The sequence below is a fragment of the Entelurus aequoreus genome, linkage group LG14 (genome assembly GCF_033978785.1).
Source record: "Entelurus aequoreus isolate RoL-2023_Sb linkage group LG14, RoL_Eaeq_v1.1, whole genome shotgun sequence".
NCBI classification, from domain to species: Eukaryota; Metazoa; Chordata; class Actinopteri; order Syngnathiformes; family Syngnathidae; genus Entelurus; species Entelurus aequoreus.
In genome coordinates this window covers 33,053,228-33,066,722 of record NC_084744.1, presented here as the reverse complement: position 1 = coordinate 33,066,722, position 13,495 = coordinate 33,053,228, and the positions used below count along the sequence as shown (strand labels likewise).

The 13,495-nt window shown below is 39.3% G+C and overlaps 1 protein-coding gene across 1 annotated transcript in view; it reads right to left on the bottom strand.

Moving 5' to 3' along the window:
- Positions 1-1,160: 1,160 nt before the first annotated feature.
- The window catches only part of LOC133665343 (epidermal retinol dehydrogenase 2-like), a 41,087-nt gene continuing 28,752 nt past the window's right edge, over positions 1,161-13,495 (bottom strand). Inside the window, exon 7 of the mRNA XM_062070615.1 lies at positions 1,161-2,043. Within this exon, the coding sequence (XP_061926599.1) occupies positions 1,947-2,043 (97 nt within the window). The 3' untranslated portion in view covers positions 1,161-1,946. The remainder of the gene's footprint in view (positions 2,044-13,495) is intronic.

Genomic DNA, 13,495 nt, shown 5'->3' with positions numbered 1-13,495 from the left:
AAATTTTTGCATCACAAACAATGGGGACAAGTTTGGAGGGAATCTGACAAGGTGGGACCTTGTTATGAATAATAACACGTTAATAACATAAAACTGTAAAATGGTAATGACATAAAAACTATAATAGACAAAAATTGTTTGTATCACAAACAATGGGCACAAGTTTGGAGGGAATCTGACAAGGTGGGAGCTTGTTGTGAATAATAACACGTTAATTACACGTTAATAACAAGTTTTTGTCATTACCATTTTACAGTCTTATGTTATTAACGTGTAATTAACGTGTTATTATTCATAACAAGCTCCCACCTTGTCAGATTCCCTCCAAACTTGTCCCCATTGTTTGTGATGCAAACATTTTTTGTCTATTATAGTTTTTATAAATGAATAATAACACGTTAATTATGAATAATAACAGGTTAATTACACGTTAACAACAAGTTTTTGTCATTACCATTTTACAGTTTTATGTTATTAATGTGTAATTAACATGTTATTATTCATAACAAATGTATTAACTATTATAGTTTTTATCTTATTACCATTTTATGTTATTAATGTGTATTTAACATGGTATTATTCATAGCCAATTATTTTCTTAACAATTTTATTTTTTATCTTGTTACCATTTTACAGTTTTATGTTATTAACGTGTAATTAACATGTTATTATCCATAAAATAAAATATTCTCTTAACAATTATAGTTTTTATCTTATCACCATTTGACGGTTTTATGTTATTAGCGTAATAATTACACGTTAATAACATAAAAGTGTAAAATGTTAATGACATAAGAACTACAATATACAAAAATTGTTTGCATCACAAACAATGGGGACAAGTTTGGAGGGAATCTGACAAGGTGGGAGCTTGTTATGAATAATAACACGTTAATTACACCTTAATAACAAAAACAAAAAAGATTAATAGGAAAAACTGTATTAATCCGACCAAACATGAATAACATAAAACGTAAAATGTTAACATAAAAACTATAATAGACAAAAAATTATTGCATCACAAACAATGGGGACAAGTTTGGAGGGAATCTGACAAGGTGGGAGCTTGTTATGAATAATAACACGTTAATTACACCTTAATAACAAGTTTTTGTCATTACCATTTAACGTGTTATTATTCATAACAAGCTCCCACCTTGTCAGATTCCCTCCAAACTTGTCCCCATTGTTTGTGATGCAAACATTTTTGTCTATTATAGTTTTTATAAATGGATAATAACACGTTAATTATGAATAATTACACGTTAATAACAAGTTTTTGTCATTACCATTTTACAGTTTTATGTCATTAACGTGTAATTAACGTGTTATTATTCATAACAAGCTCCCACCTTGTCAGATTCCCTCCAAACTTGTCCCCATTGTTTGTGATGCAAACATTTTTGTCTATTATAGTTTTTATAAATGGATAATAACACGTTAATTATGAATAATTACACGTTAATAACAAGTTTTTGTCATTACCATTTTACAGTTTTATGTCATTAACGTGTAATTAACGTGTTATTATTCATAACAAGCTCCCACCTTGTCAGATTCCCTCCAAACTTGTCCCCATTGTTTGTGATGCACACATTTTTGTCTATTATAGTTTTTGTAAATGAATAATAACACGATAATTATGAATAATAACAGGTTAATTACACGTTAATAACAGAAAAGTGTCGAATGTTTGGGGTTCCAACTCCACAATGGGTGACAAGGAGACATGTATGATGAGTGGAATGATGATTGGGAATAAATGGAGGTAGGAAGAAGACTAAAGATTGCAGGCACTGAGAAGAAGGTGATTAGTGATTACTACTCAGGAGAGTCCCACTTTGAAATGTCATGCAGGAAGTGGGCGAGAAGAAAGTCGAGTTATTACCTTCCACTCTCCTCTCCTTTGATACTCTCGCCTTTTACACCTTTACCACTTTCTATCATCACGCCTGCTTTTTGTTCTTCCCCTTGAAGTTGTCCATGACGTTGAAGACCCCCAGGTAGTGACCCAGCAGGATGCCTTGCTTCATGGGCAGGATGCTGGGGGACAAAAGATGGACATGTTGGTTGGAAAAGAGTAGAAACATTTTGATAACACCAACGTCGAGGATACAATGATTTGCTAATCCTTTTCAACCTATATTTAATTGAATAGACGGACCTTGGATCCCTCAGGCGGTACTGCAGTGTTTCCCACACATTCATTTATTTGTTGCGGCCCGCCACGAAAGAATTAAGGCCGCCACACATTTAATTTGTCCTTTGAAGGTGAGAATTCGGTAACTAGTAGTCAGTCAGTAACTAGAGTTGGTCGCTACATCTGTAAGTGCAAGTTAAAGCTCTGCTATGCAAAGCCAAAGACATTTATCAACAACACCCGGAAACGCCGCCGGCTTCGCTGGGTCCGAGCTCATCTAAGATGGACTGATGCAAAGTGGGAAAGTGTTCTGTTGTCTGACGAGTCCACGTTTTATAGTTTTTTATATTACACTAATTTTATTTGTAACCTACAACACAAAGCTAACATGTTTTGTTATGGTAGCTTAGCGAATATTGACATACATTGCTTTTAGCATCTTTAATGTTGAAAATGTGTCAAAATGGCAGAAAGATATTTAATGTATTTTGTATTCGGTAAAAGAAATGAATACAACTTTATGGAACAAAACCCTCATAAAAAAAACAACTAATTTCCGCATTTTGTTATTTAATTTGTCCTCTGAAGGTGAGAATTCAGTAACTAGTAGTCAGTCAGTAACTAGAGTTGGTCCCTACATCTGTAAGTGCAAGTTAAAACTCTACTATGCAAAGCCAAAGACATTTATCAACAACACCCGGAAACTCCGCCGGCTTCGCTGGGCCCGAGCTCATCTAAGATGGACTGATGCAAAGTGGAAAAGTGTTCTGTGGTCTGACGAGTCCACGTTTTTTAGTTTTTTATATTACACTAATTTTATTTGTAACCTACAACACAAAGCTAACATGTTTTGTTATGCTAGCTTAGCGAATATTGACATACATTGCTTTTAGCATCTTTAATGTTGAAAATGTGTCAAAATGGCAGAAAGATATTTAATGTATTTTGTATTCAGTAAAAGAAATGAATACAACTTTATGGAACAAAACCCTCATAAAAAAAAACTAATTTCCGCATTTTGTTATTTAATTTGTCCTCTGAAGGTGAGAATTCAGTAACTAGTAGTCAGTCAGTAACTAGAGTTGGTCCCTACATCTGTAAGTGCAAGTTAAAACTCTACTATGCAAAGCCAAAGACATTTACCAACAACACCCGGAAACGCCGCCGGCTTCGCTGGGCCCGAGCTCATCTAAGATGGACTGATGCAAAGTGGAAAAGTGTTCTGTGGTCTGACGAGTCCACGTTTTGTAGTTTTTTATATTACACTAATTTTATTTGTAACCTACAACACAAAGCTAACATGTTTTGTTCTGCTAGCTTAGCGAATATTGACATACATTGCTTTTAGCATCTTTAATGTTGAAAATGTGTCAAAATGGCAGAAAGATATTTAATGTATTTTGTATTCGGTAAAAGAAATGAATACAACTTTATGGAACAAAACCCTCATAAAAAAAAAACTAATTTCCGCATTTTGTTATTTAATTTGTCCTCTGAAGGTGAGAATTCAGTAACTAGTAGTCAGTCAGTAACTAGAGTTGGTCGCTACATCTGTAAGTGCAAGTTAAAGCTCTGCTATGCAAAGCCAAAGACATTTATCAACAACACCCGGAAACGCCGCCGGCTTCGCTGGGCCCGAGATCATCTAAGATGGACTGATGCAAAGTGGAAAAGTGTTCTGTGGTCTGACGAGTCCACATTTTGTAGTTTTTTATATTACACTAATTTTATTTGTAACCTACAACACAAAGCTAACATGTTTTGTTATGCTAGCTTAGCGAATATTGACATACATTGCTTTTAGCATCTTTAATGTTGAAAATGTGTCAAAATGGCAGAAAGATATTTAATGTATTTTGTATTCGGTAAAAGAAATGAATACAACTTTATGGAACAAAACCCTCATAAAAAAAAACTAATTTCCGCATTTTGTTATTTAATTTGTCCTCTGAAGGTGAGAATTCAGTAACTAGTAGTCAGTCAGTAACTAGAGTTGGTCCCTACATCTGTAAGTGCAAGTTAAAACTCTACTATGCAAAGCCAAAGACATTTATCAACAACACCCGGAAACGCCGCCGGCTTCGCTGGGCCCGAGATCATCTAAGATGGACTGATGCAAAGTGGAAAAGTGTTCTGTGGTCTGACGAGTCCACGTTTTGTAGTTTTTTATATTACACTAATTTTATTTGTAACCTACAACACAAAGCTAACATGTTTTGTTCTGCTAGCTTAGCGAATATTGACATACATTGCTTTTAGCATCTTTAATGTTGAAAATGAATTTTTCGGACTATAAGCGGCAGTTTTTTTCATAGTTTGGCCGGGGTTGCGACTTATACTCAGGGGCGACTTATGTGTGAAATGATTAACACATTAGTGTAAAATATCAAATAATATTATTTATCTCATTCACGTAAGAGACTAGACGTATAAGATTTCATGGGATTTAGCGATTAGGAGTGACAGATTGTTTGGTAAACGTATAGCATGTTCTATATGTTATAGTTATTTGAATGACTCTTACCATAATATGTTACGTTAACATACCAGGCACCTTCTCAGTTGGTTATTTATGCCTCATATAACGTACACTTATTCAGCCTGTTGTTCATTCTTGGTGTTGGATTTCATCAAATACATTTCCCCCAAAAATGTGACTATATATATATATATATATATATATATATATATATATATATATATATATATATATATATATATATATATATATATATATATATATATATATATATATATAAGTGTTTCCCACACATTCATTTATTTGTGGCGGCCCGCCACGAAATAATTACGTCCGCCACAAATCTTTTTTTTTTTTTTTTTTTTTTTGTCCTGTCCAGCTTCTCAGGCAAATCATATAGTTGATGTAGATGCCCATACCGGCTGTTGAGATTTACTTTACAAAAGAGAAGTGTAGGATACTTCTCTTGTTGCCTTATTTGTATTTGACCCCTACTGTTTTCTGTTTATTTGTTACTGACTGTGGCAGGACACCTCTGCCTCTGTTTCACTTTATGTTGCTGGTAAATAATATGGTTGTAGTAGTAGTAGGCTAAAGTTAAATTATTTAGCATGCACTAATTAAAGGGGCAGAGCTTTAAGAGACATTTTAGCTTTTATATTTTATAAGATATATTTTTTGTAAGAACCACAATTAATAAATATATTTCAGTGAATAACTTATTGTTCAAATCTGTATATAAATATGTACATAAAGTGTTGTAATTATATTGTAAAATGGATGGATGGACGTGTAAAACAAAACTGTTATTATTAATTAGTAAGTATACATTTTTTGAGCCTTTTTAGAGAAAATCATATCATTGTAGTAAATTATGCAAATTACTCGATGATGTCATGGTGACCACGCCCATAGCCACGCCCCCACCGCCACAGGTATCTTGGCAGTTTATGGGAAACACTGTATATATATATATACATATACATACACATTAAATATCTATACTATTCGATCAAAAAATAGATGTGTAGTTGACCTAGATCAGGGGTCGGCAACCTTTACCACTCAAAGAGCCATTTTGGCAAGTTTCACAAAATAAAGAAAATAATGGGAGCCACAAAAAAAAATTTTAAATTTAAAATGAAAAACACCGCATACAAAGCTCTTTGTGCTATGTTAACCAGGGGTCTCCGACACACGCACCGGCACGCACTTTAATGTGGAAATTTGATATTTGTGCGGCCCGCGAGTTTTGAATGAATGGCGCTTGATAGCGTCACACTTGCCAACCCTCTCATTTTTCCCGGGAGACTCCCGAATATCAGGGAATGATGACACTGCTTTTGGCGCCCTCTATAGCCTGCCCTAACAGTGTACCTGCTCGACCACATGTAGAATGCAGTTTCAGCTTGCTCATGTAAGTGACAGCAAGGCGTACTACCTCAGCAGCCACACATTTTACACTGACGGTACCAATACCCAGAATCCCATGCAGCCCTAACTCTTCCGCTCAACCAACGCACGGAGAGGGGGGGTTGATGTGTGGGGGGATTTGGTGGTAGCGGGGGTGTATAATGTAGACCGGAAGAGTTAGGGCTGCATGGGATTCTGGGTATTGGTTGTGTTGTGTTTATGTTGTGTTACGGTGGGATGTTCTCCAGAAATGTGTTTTTCATTCTTTTTTGGTGTGGGTTCACAGTCTGGCGCATATTTGTAACGTAACAATGTTAAAGTTGTTTGATACGGCTACCGTCAGTGTAAGCTGTGTGGCTGATGAGTAAGTATGCTTTGCTGTCTCCTATGTGTGCAAGTAAAAGCAACATACAACTTGTGGCCGGGCTGGCACGCTGTTTGTAAATGCTATAGAGGACAATTACTGCAGTGCAATTAGGGCACTCCCTTTATTTAGTAATTAGAGTGTAAATAGGATTATATTTTCCCTTGGAGTTACCTATGAGAGACACTGAGATCCATAAATCTCCTGGGAAAATCTGGGGGGTCGGCAAGTATGTAGCTGAGCCGCATCAGAGTGGTCAAAGAGCCGCATGCTGCTCCGGAGCCGCGGGTTGCCGACCCCTGACCTAGATACTATTTTTGGTGGGGAAATATTGCATATTTTGTGTTTTCGCCATAAAAAACAGGGTAACATTTAACAAAAAAAGGTATAAATCATAGAAAAATTACTTTGTATCAACAGACAGATCTGAAGTTTAACTAGAGATTTACGTGTTGAAAGAAAAAAAAAAGTAATTTATGAGTTATTTTAACCCTTTTATGAGTGGGACCCTTTTGGGTCCCTAACAATTTTAGTGTACTTTTTTTTAACTATCATTGCTCAAAAAATAATAATGATTCAAAATCAATGTAGATATGAATTATTGATATATTTAAGGTTTCAATTACCGTATTTTTCGGAGTATAGGTCGCTCCGGAGTATAAGTCGCACCGGCCAAAAATGCATAATAAAGAAGGAAAAAAACATATATAAGTCGCACTGGAGTATAAGTCGCATTTTTTGGGGGAAAAGTATTTGATAAAAGCCAACACCAACAATAGACATTTGAAAGGCAATTTAAAATAAACAGGCTGAATAAGTGTACGTTATATGAGGCATAAATAACAAACTGAGAATGTGCCTGGTATGTTAACGTAACATATTATGGTAAGAGTCATTCAAATAACTATAACATATAGAACATGCTATACGTTTACCAAACAATCTGTCACTCCTGATTAGGGGTGATGTTTGATAAGAAATAATCGAGTTCGAGCCCATTATTGAATCCTCTTATCGATTCTCTTATCGAATCCAGATAGGTTGTTGTATATGGAAAAAAACACAATATTTGGTTTAACAAAAGCTCACTTTTATTTTATAAGAAAAAAATAAAATAAAATAAATAAATAAATATTGACTCTCACCCCCCTAAAAAAAAATAATAAAAATATATTGACTGTTGTTACCCAAAGTATATTAAGTGGGATTTTTCAGAAAAACAAATATATACAGTAACACAAAAACAACCTGTCTCTGTGATCACTATAGGTGTATAAATAATAATATAGTGTTAAATAAAATCAGTCCCTTGGGCACAAAACTGAAAATAATACAGCTCTCCAAAGTGCACTTCTGCTGCTATTGGAACATCCTAACTACACACACAGGCAGACAGCTAACAAACAATCCAAGACGTCTAATAAAGTTTCAAAGCAGATTAATCCATTTAGGCTCTTCATTGTTGTTGATCTTGCTTTTGTCTTTTCCTATCTTTACTTTTGTCTTGCACTGGACTGTTATTTTTTTGTTTTTTAAACTGAAATACACACAATGACAAATGCATAAGCTATGTGATTCAATTAAAATACTGAAATGTAATACACAATATGTAAATATTAGTTTCACACAAATATACAGTACTATCATCAAACAAATACTTCTGAGTGTTGAAACTATTTCGATGGTGGAAATACACGACTGGCAGCCATTTTAAGTCCTCCAAACATCCATTGAAACAGTGCACAAAAATGGTTTTTCAATAAACATCTTACTATCGAATTTAACCACTTTCCACCTTAATATTGAGTTACATAAACAAGTTAAACAGTTTACTTACAGACGTATCTTTTCCAAGGCTTGTAGGAGCTAACACAACTTGTCTACTTCTCAATTGTCTCATGAACTATATAAATAGACCCCCTTTTCAGACCAGTTGATCTGCCGTTTCTTTTCTTTTCTCCTCTGCTCCCCTATCCCTTGTGGAGGGGGAGTTGCACAGGTCCGGTGACCATGGATGAAGTGCTGGCTGTCCAGAGTCAGGACCCCGGGTGGACCGCTAGCCTGTGCATCGGTTGGGGACATCTCTGCGATGCTGACCCGTCTCCGCTCGGGACGGTTTCCTGCTGGCCCCACTATGGACTGGACTTTCGCTGATGTGTTGGATCCACTATGGACTGGACTTTCACAATATTATGTCAGACCCACTCGACATCCATTGCTTTCGGTCTCCCCTAGAGTGGGCGGGGGGTTACCCACATATGCGGTCCTCTCCAAGGTTTCTCATAGTCATTCACATCGACGTCCCACTGGGGTGAGTTTTTCCTTGCCCATATGTGGGCTCTGTACCGAAGATGTCGTTGTAGCTTGTGCAGCCCTTTGAGACACTTGTGATTTAGGGCTATATAAATAAACATTGATTGAGTGATGAGTGATGAGTGTTCGGCGGCTGGAATGAGGATCAGCATCTCCAAATCTGAGGCCATGGTTCTCAGCAGGAAACCGATGGTTTGTACAGTCCGGGTAGGGGACGAGACTCTGTCCCAGGTGGAGGAGTTTAAGTATCTCGGGGTCTTGTTCACGAGTGAGGGAAAGATGGAGAAGGAAATCAGCCGGAGAATGGGAGCAGCTGGGGCAGTATTGCAGTCTCTCTGCCGCACTGTTGTGACGAAACGAGAGCTGAGCCAGAAGGCAAAGCTCTCGGTCTACCGAGCTATCTACATTCCTACTCTCACCTATGGTCATGAAGTGTGGGTCATGACCGAAAGAATAAGATTGCGGATACAAGCGGCCGAAATGAGTTTTCTCAGAAGGGTGGCTGGCATCTCCCTTAGAGATAGGGTGAGAAGTTCAGTCACCCGAGAGAGACTCGGAGTAGAGCCGCTGCTCCTTCGCTTGGAAAGGAGCCAGCTTAGGTGGTTCGGGCATCTCGTGCGGATGCCTCACGAGCGTCTCCCTAGGGAGGTCCTCGTTGCAAGTCCCACTGGGAGGAGGCCCCGCGGCAGGCCAAGGACCAGATGGGGGGATTATATCTCCTCTCTGGCCTGGGAACACTTCGGGATTCCCCAGGAGGAAGTCACTAATGTTGCTCTGGAGAGGGAAGTCTGGGGGTCTCTGCTGGAGCTGTTGTCCCCGCGACCCGATTCCGGATAAGCGGTTGAAGATGGATGGATGGATGGATGAGTGATGAACTGAACTGAAGTCGCCAATTAATGACGCATAGTATTTTCATATCGCCACAAGGTGTCAGTAAGAGTCTACAATCAAATGGGCATAACATTGCCGTGCCACAGGGCATTTCCTGTGGGACGGGATTCGTTCCCAGGGATTCGAATAAAGAACCAACTCTTTTTATTTACTATAGTGGCCTTGATAACGGGAACCGGTTCTCAAAAAGGGATTCGAGTCCATGGAATCGGTTCTTTTCTTATCGAACAACCGGGAGAACCGGTTTCGAACATCATCCCTACTCCTGATCACTAAAATCCCAGGAAATCTTATACGTCTAGTCTCTTACGTGAATGAGCTAACTAATACTAACTAATATTATTTGATATTTTACGGTAATGTGTTAATCATTTTCAAAAAAAAACAAATAACGGTTTGAATTAGTCCAGGTTATCGGGGACTGTTATTACTGACGGACAGGTGTCGCGGTGTGACTGCAGCCAGGCACGTAAGAAAACCCTCGTCTCCATGGCAACGTCTCTGTCGCTTTCACTCATTTGCCGCTTTTCCACTAACGCAGGGGTAGGCAACCCAGAACGTTGAAAGAGCCATTTTGGACCCAAATAACACAACGCTATCAAGCGCCATTCATATAAAACTTGCGGGCCGCACTAACATTAAATTTCATATTAAGGTGGGGGCCGCAAATTGGCCCGCGGGCCGCGTGTCTGCGACCACTGCACTATAGTAAAGAAAAAGAGATGGTTCTTTATTCAAATCCCTGGCAACGAATCCCGTCCCACAGGAAATGCCCTGTGGGACGGGATTCGTTGCCAGGGATTCGAATAAAGAACCAACTCTTTTTATTTACTATAGTGGCCTCGATAACGGGAACCGGTTCTCAGAAAGGGATTCGAGTCCATGGAATCGGTTCTTTTCTTATCGAACAACCGGGAGAACCGGTTTCGAACATCATCCCTACTCCTGATCGCTAAAATCCCATGAAATCTTATACGTCTAGCCTCTTACGTGAATGAGCTAACTAATACTAACTAATACTAACTCAGATGTGTAGCTGACAAACTTGAGTGCAGGAGGATATCCATCAACGCCCAACCCATCAACAACCAGGATGTGTGCCGACACCTACCAGCGTTTGTTCGGGAGGGGGAAAAGCTGAAGACAAGACCTTCAAATCCTGATCTAAGCCCATTGAATGCAGCCAGGGACTGGCAGATGCGAGTCGACTTAGATCAGAGGCTAATTTTCCCCCCGGCGATCGCAACGACCACCCTGCGTCCAGACCTCGTCCTATGGTCTGAAACCTGCCATATTGTCTATATCATTGAACTGACAGTTCCGTGGGAGGATGCCATCGAAGAAGCGTATGAACGCAAGAAGCTGCGGTACTCCAACCTTGCAGCTGAGGCAGAGGACAGAGGCTGGAGGGTAAGGGTGCGCCCAGTGGAGGTGGGCCGTAGGGGCTTTGTAGCTAGCACAACAGCAAAGCTCCTTAGGGAGGTTGGAGTCAGGGGGCAGGCTCACAGACAGGCCATTAAAGAGCTGGCCAACACAGCAGAGAGGACGAGCCATTGGTTGTGGTTGAGGAGGAGTGACACCAGCTGGGCTGCTAAGGCTAACACCTAATGGGACGCACACACCCAGGGATTTGATCACCCTGCGGTGGGCCCTTCCTTGGCAGAGGGTGTCTTGTGGTAAGCCGGGCCGAAACACCCTGTGACGCTGGGGCACACAACTGAAGATGTGTCCCAATGGTGGAAAAGCCTCCCAGCAGTGTCACCTAGCCTCACTTAGGTATGCGGTCAGGTGCAAGCCTGGCCATGCAGAGTCCCCAGGGATTGTACCAACTAGTCCTTTCAACAAATAAAAAAAAATGATTTGATATTTTACGGTAATGTGTTAATCATTTCACACATAAGTTGCTCCTGAGTATAAGTCGCACCCCCGGCCAAACTATGAAAAAAAACTGCGACTTATAGTCCGAAAAATACGGTAGCGTTAATCAAGCGCCTTAGAACAGCGGCAATTTGAGGGAGACATTTTGGAGCAGGATCCAGTGGAGTCAAGATGGCAGCGCATGAAAGTCCTTGTGAAGCCATCACCAGCTGCAAAAGGTGTGGACGATGTTGTCAAATCAGGGCAATGATTGGAGTGACATCCTGCCACCAACAATGGCTGCCTTCAAAGCCAGGGAGATAATGAGGGGGAACAAAACAAGGCCTTATTAAAAACACAATGGCTTTTATGTGCTTATTAAAGAGGGGACGGCTCCATCCATTTGTATGTGTGTGTCTGTGTGTCTGTGTGTGTGTGTGTGTGTGTGTGTCTGTGTGTGTCTGTGTGTGTCTGTGTGTGTCTGTGTGTGTGTGTGTGTGTGTGTGTGTGTGTGTCTGTGTGTCTGTGTGTGTGTGTGTGTGTGTGTGTGTGTGTGTGTGTGTGTGTGTGTGTGTGTGTGTGTGTGTGTGTGTGTGCTCTGTTCCAGAGAGCAGAGCTTCTTAATGGCAAATAATGTCCTCACACAAATGGAGGGAATGTTATTTGCATGGAAAACAACTCTCGGCTAACTGAGACGACGTGCCGCAACCTTTTTTCAAATAGGTCGGCAAATGAATGGTAAACAAAAGAAATGGAGGAAGAAAACTTGCAAAACTTTTTTTTTTTTTTTTAAATCGGATATTTCTACTAGTAAAGTTGGTATCGTTCACGTTTGACACCCAAACGGTATCACTTCCTGTAGCTGGGAATCAATACCATTGTTGCTACTTGTTGTGTGTGTTAGTAAACATTGATTGTTATTAATAATAAAATGTTGTTTTTATTGCAACATTTAAAAAGAGCTGATTATGGTAACTAGTGGTGTGACTCTTTAGGCAGGTAATTATGGTAACTAGTGGTGTGACTCTTTAGGCAGGTAATTATGGTAACTAGTGGTGGGACTCTTTAGGCAGGTAATTATGGTAACTAGCGGTGTCACTCTTTAGGCAGGTAATGATGGTAACTAGTGGTGTGACTCTTTAGGCAGGTAATTATGGTAACTAGTGGTGTGACTCTTTAGGCAGGTAATTATTGTAACTAGTGGAGTGACTCTTTAGGCAGGTAATTATGGTAACTAGTGGTGTGACTCTTTAGGCAGGTAATTATGGTAACTAGTGGTGTGACTCTTTAGGCAGTTCATTATGGTAACTAGCGGTGTGACTCTTTAGGCAGGTAATTATGGTAACTAGTGGTGTGACTCTTTAGGCAGGTAATTATGATAACTAGTGGTGTGACTCTTTAGGCAGGTAATTTTGGTAACTAGTGGTGTGACTCTTTAGGCAGGTAATTATGATAACTAGTGGTGTGACTCTTTAGGCAGGTAATTATGGCAACTAGTGGTGTGACTCTTTAGGCAGGTAATTATGGTAACTAGTGGTGTGACACTTTAGGCAGGTAATTATGGTAAATAGTGGTGTGACTCTTTAGGCAGGTAATTATGGTAACTAGTGGTGTGACTCTTTAGGCAGGTAACGATGGTAACTAGTGGTGTGACTCTTTAGGCAGGTAATTATGGTAACTAGTGGTGTGACTCTTTAGGCAGGTAATTATGGTAACTAGTGGTGTGACTCTTTAGGCAGGTAACCATTTCATTTGATTCCAGGGCTGACAATTCTATTCAGAATAGATTCAAACCAATTTTAGCAATTTATTATTTGGTATGCATGCATACATTTCTATGTATGTATGTATGTATGTATGTATGTATGTATGTATGTATGTATGTATGTATGTCACATGTATGAGTATTACCTATATGAGTGTTACCTGCATGAGTGTCACCTATATGAGTGTCACCTATATGAGTGTTACCTATATGAGTGTTACCTATATGAGTGTTACATGTACGAGTGCAACAGAAGGAGTAGTAGTTACAATC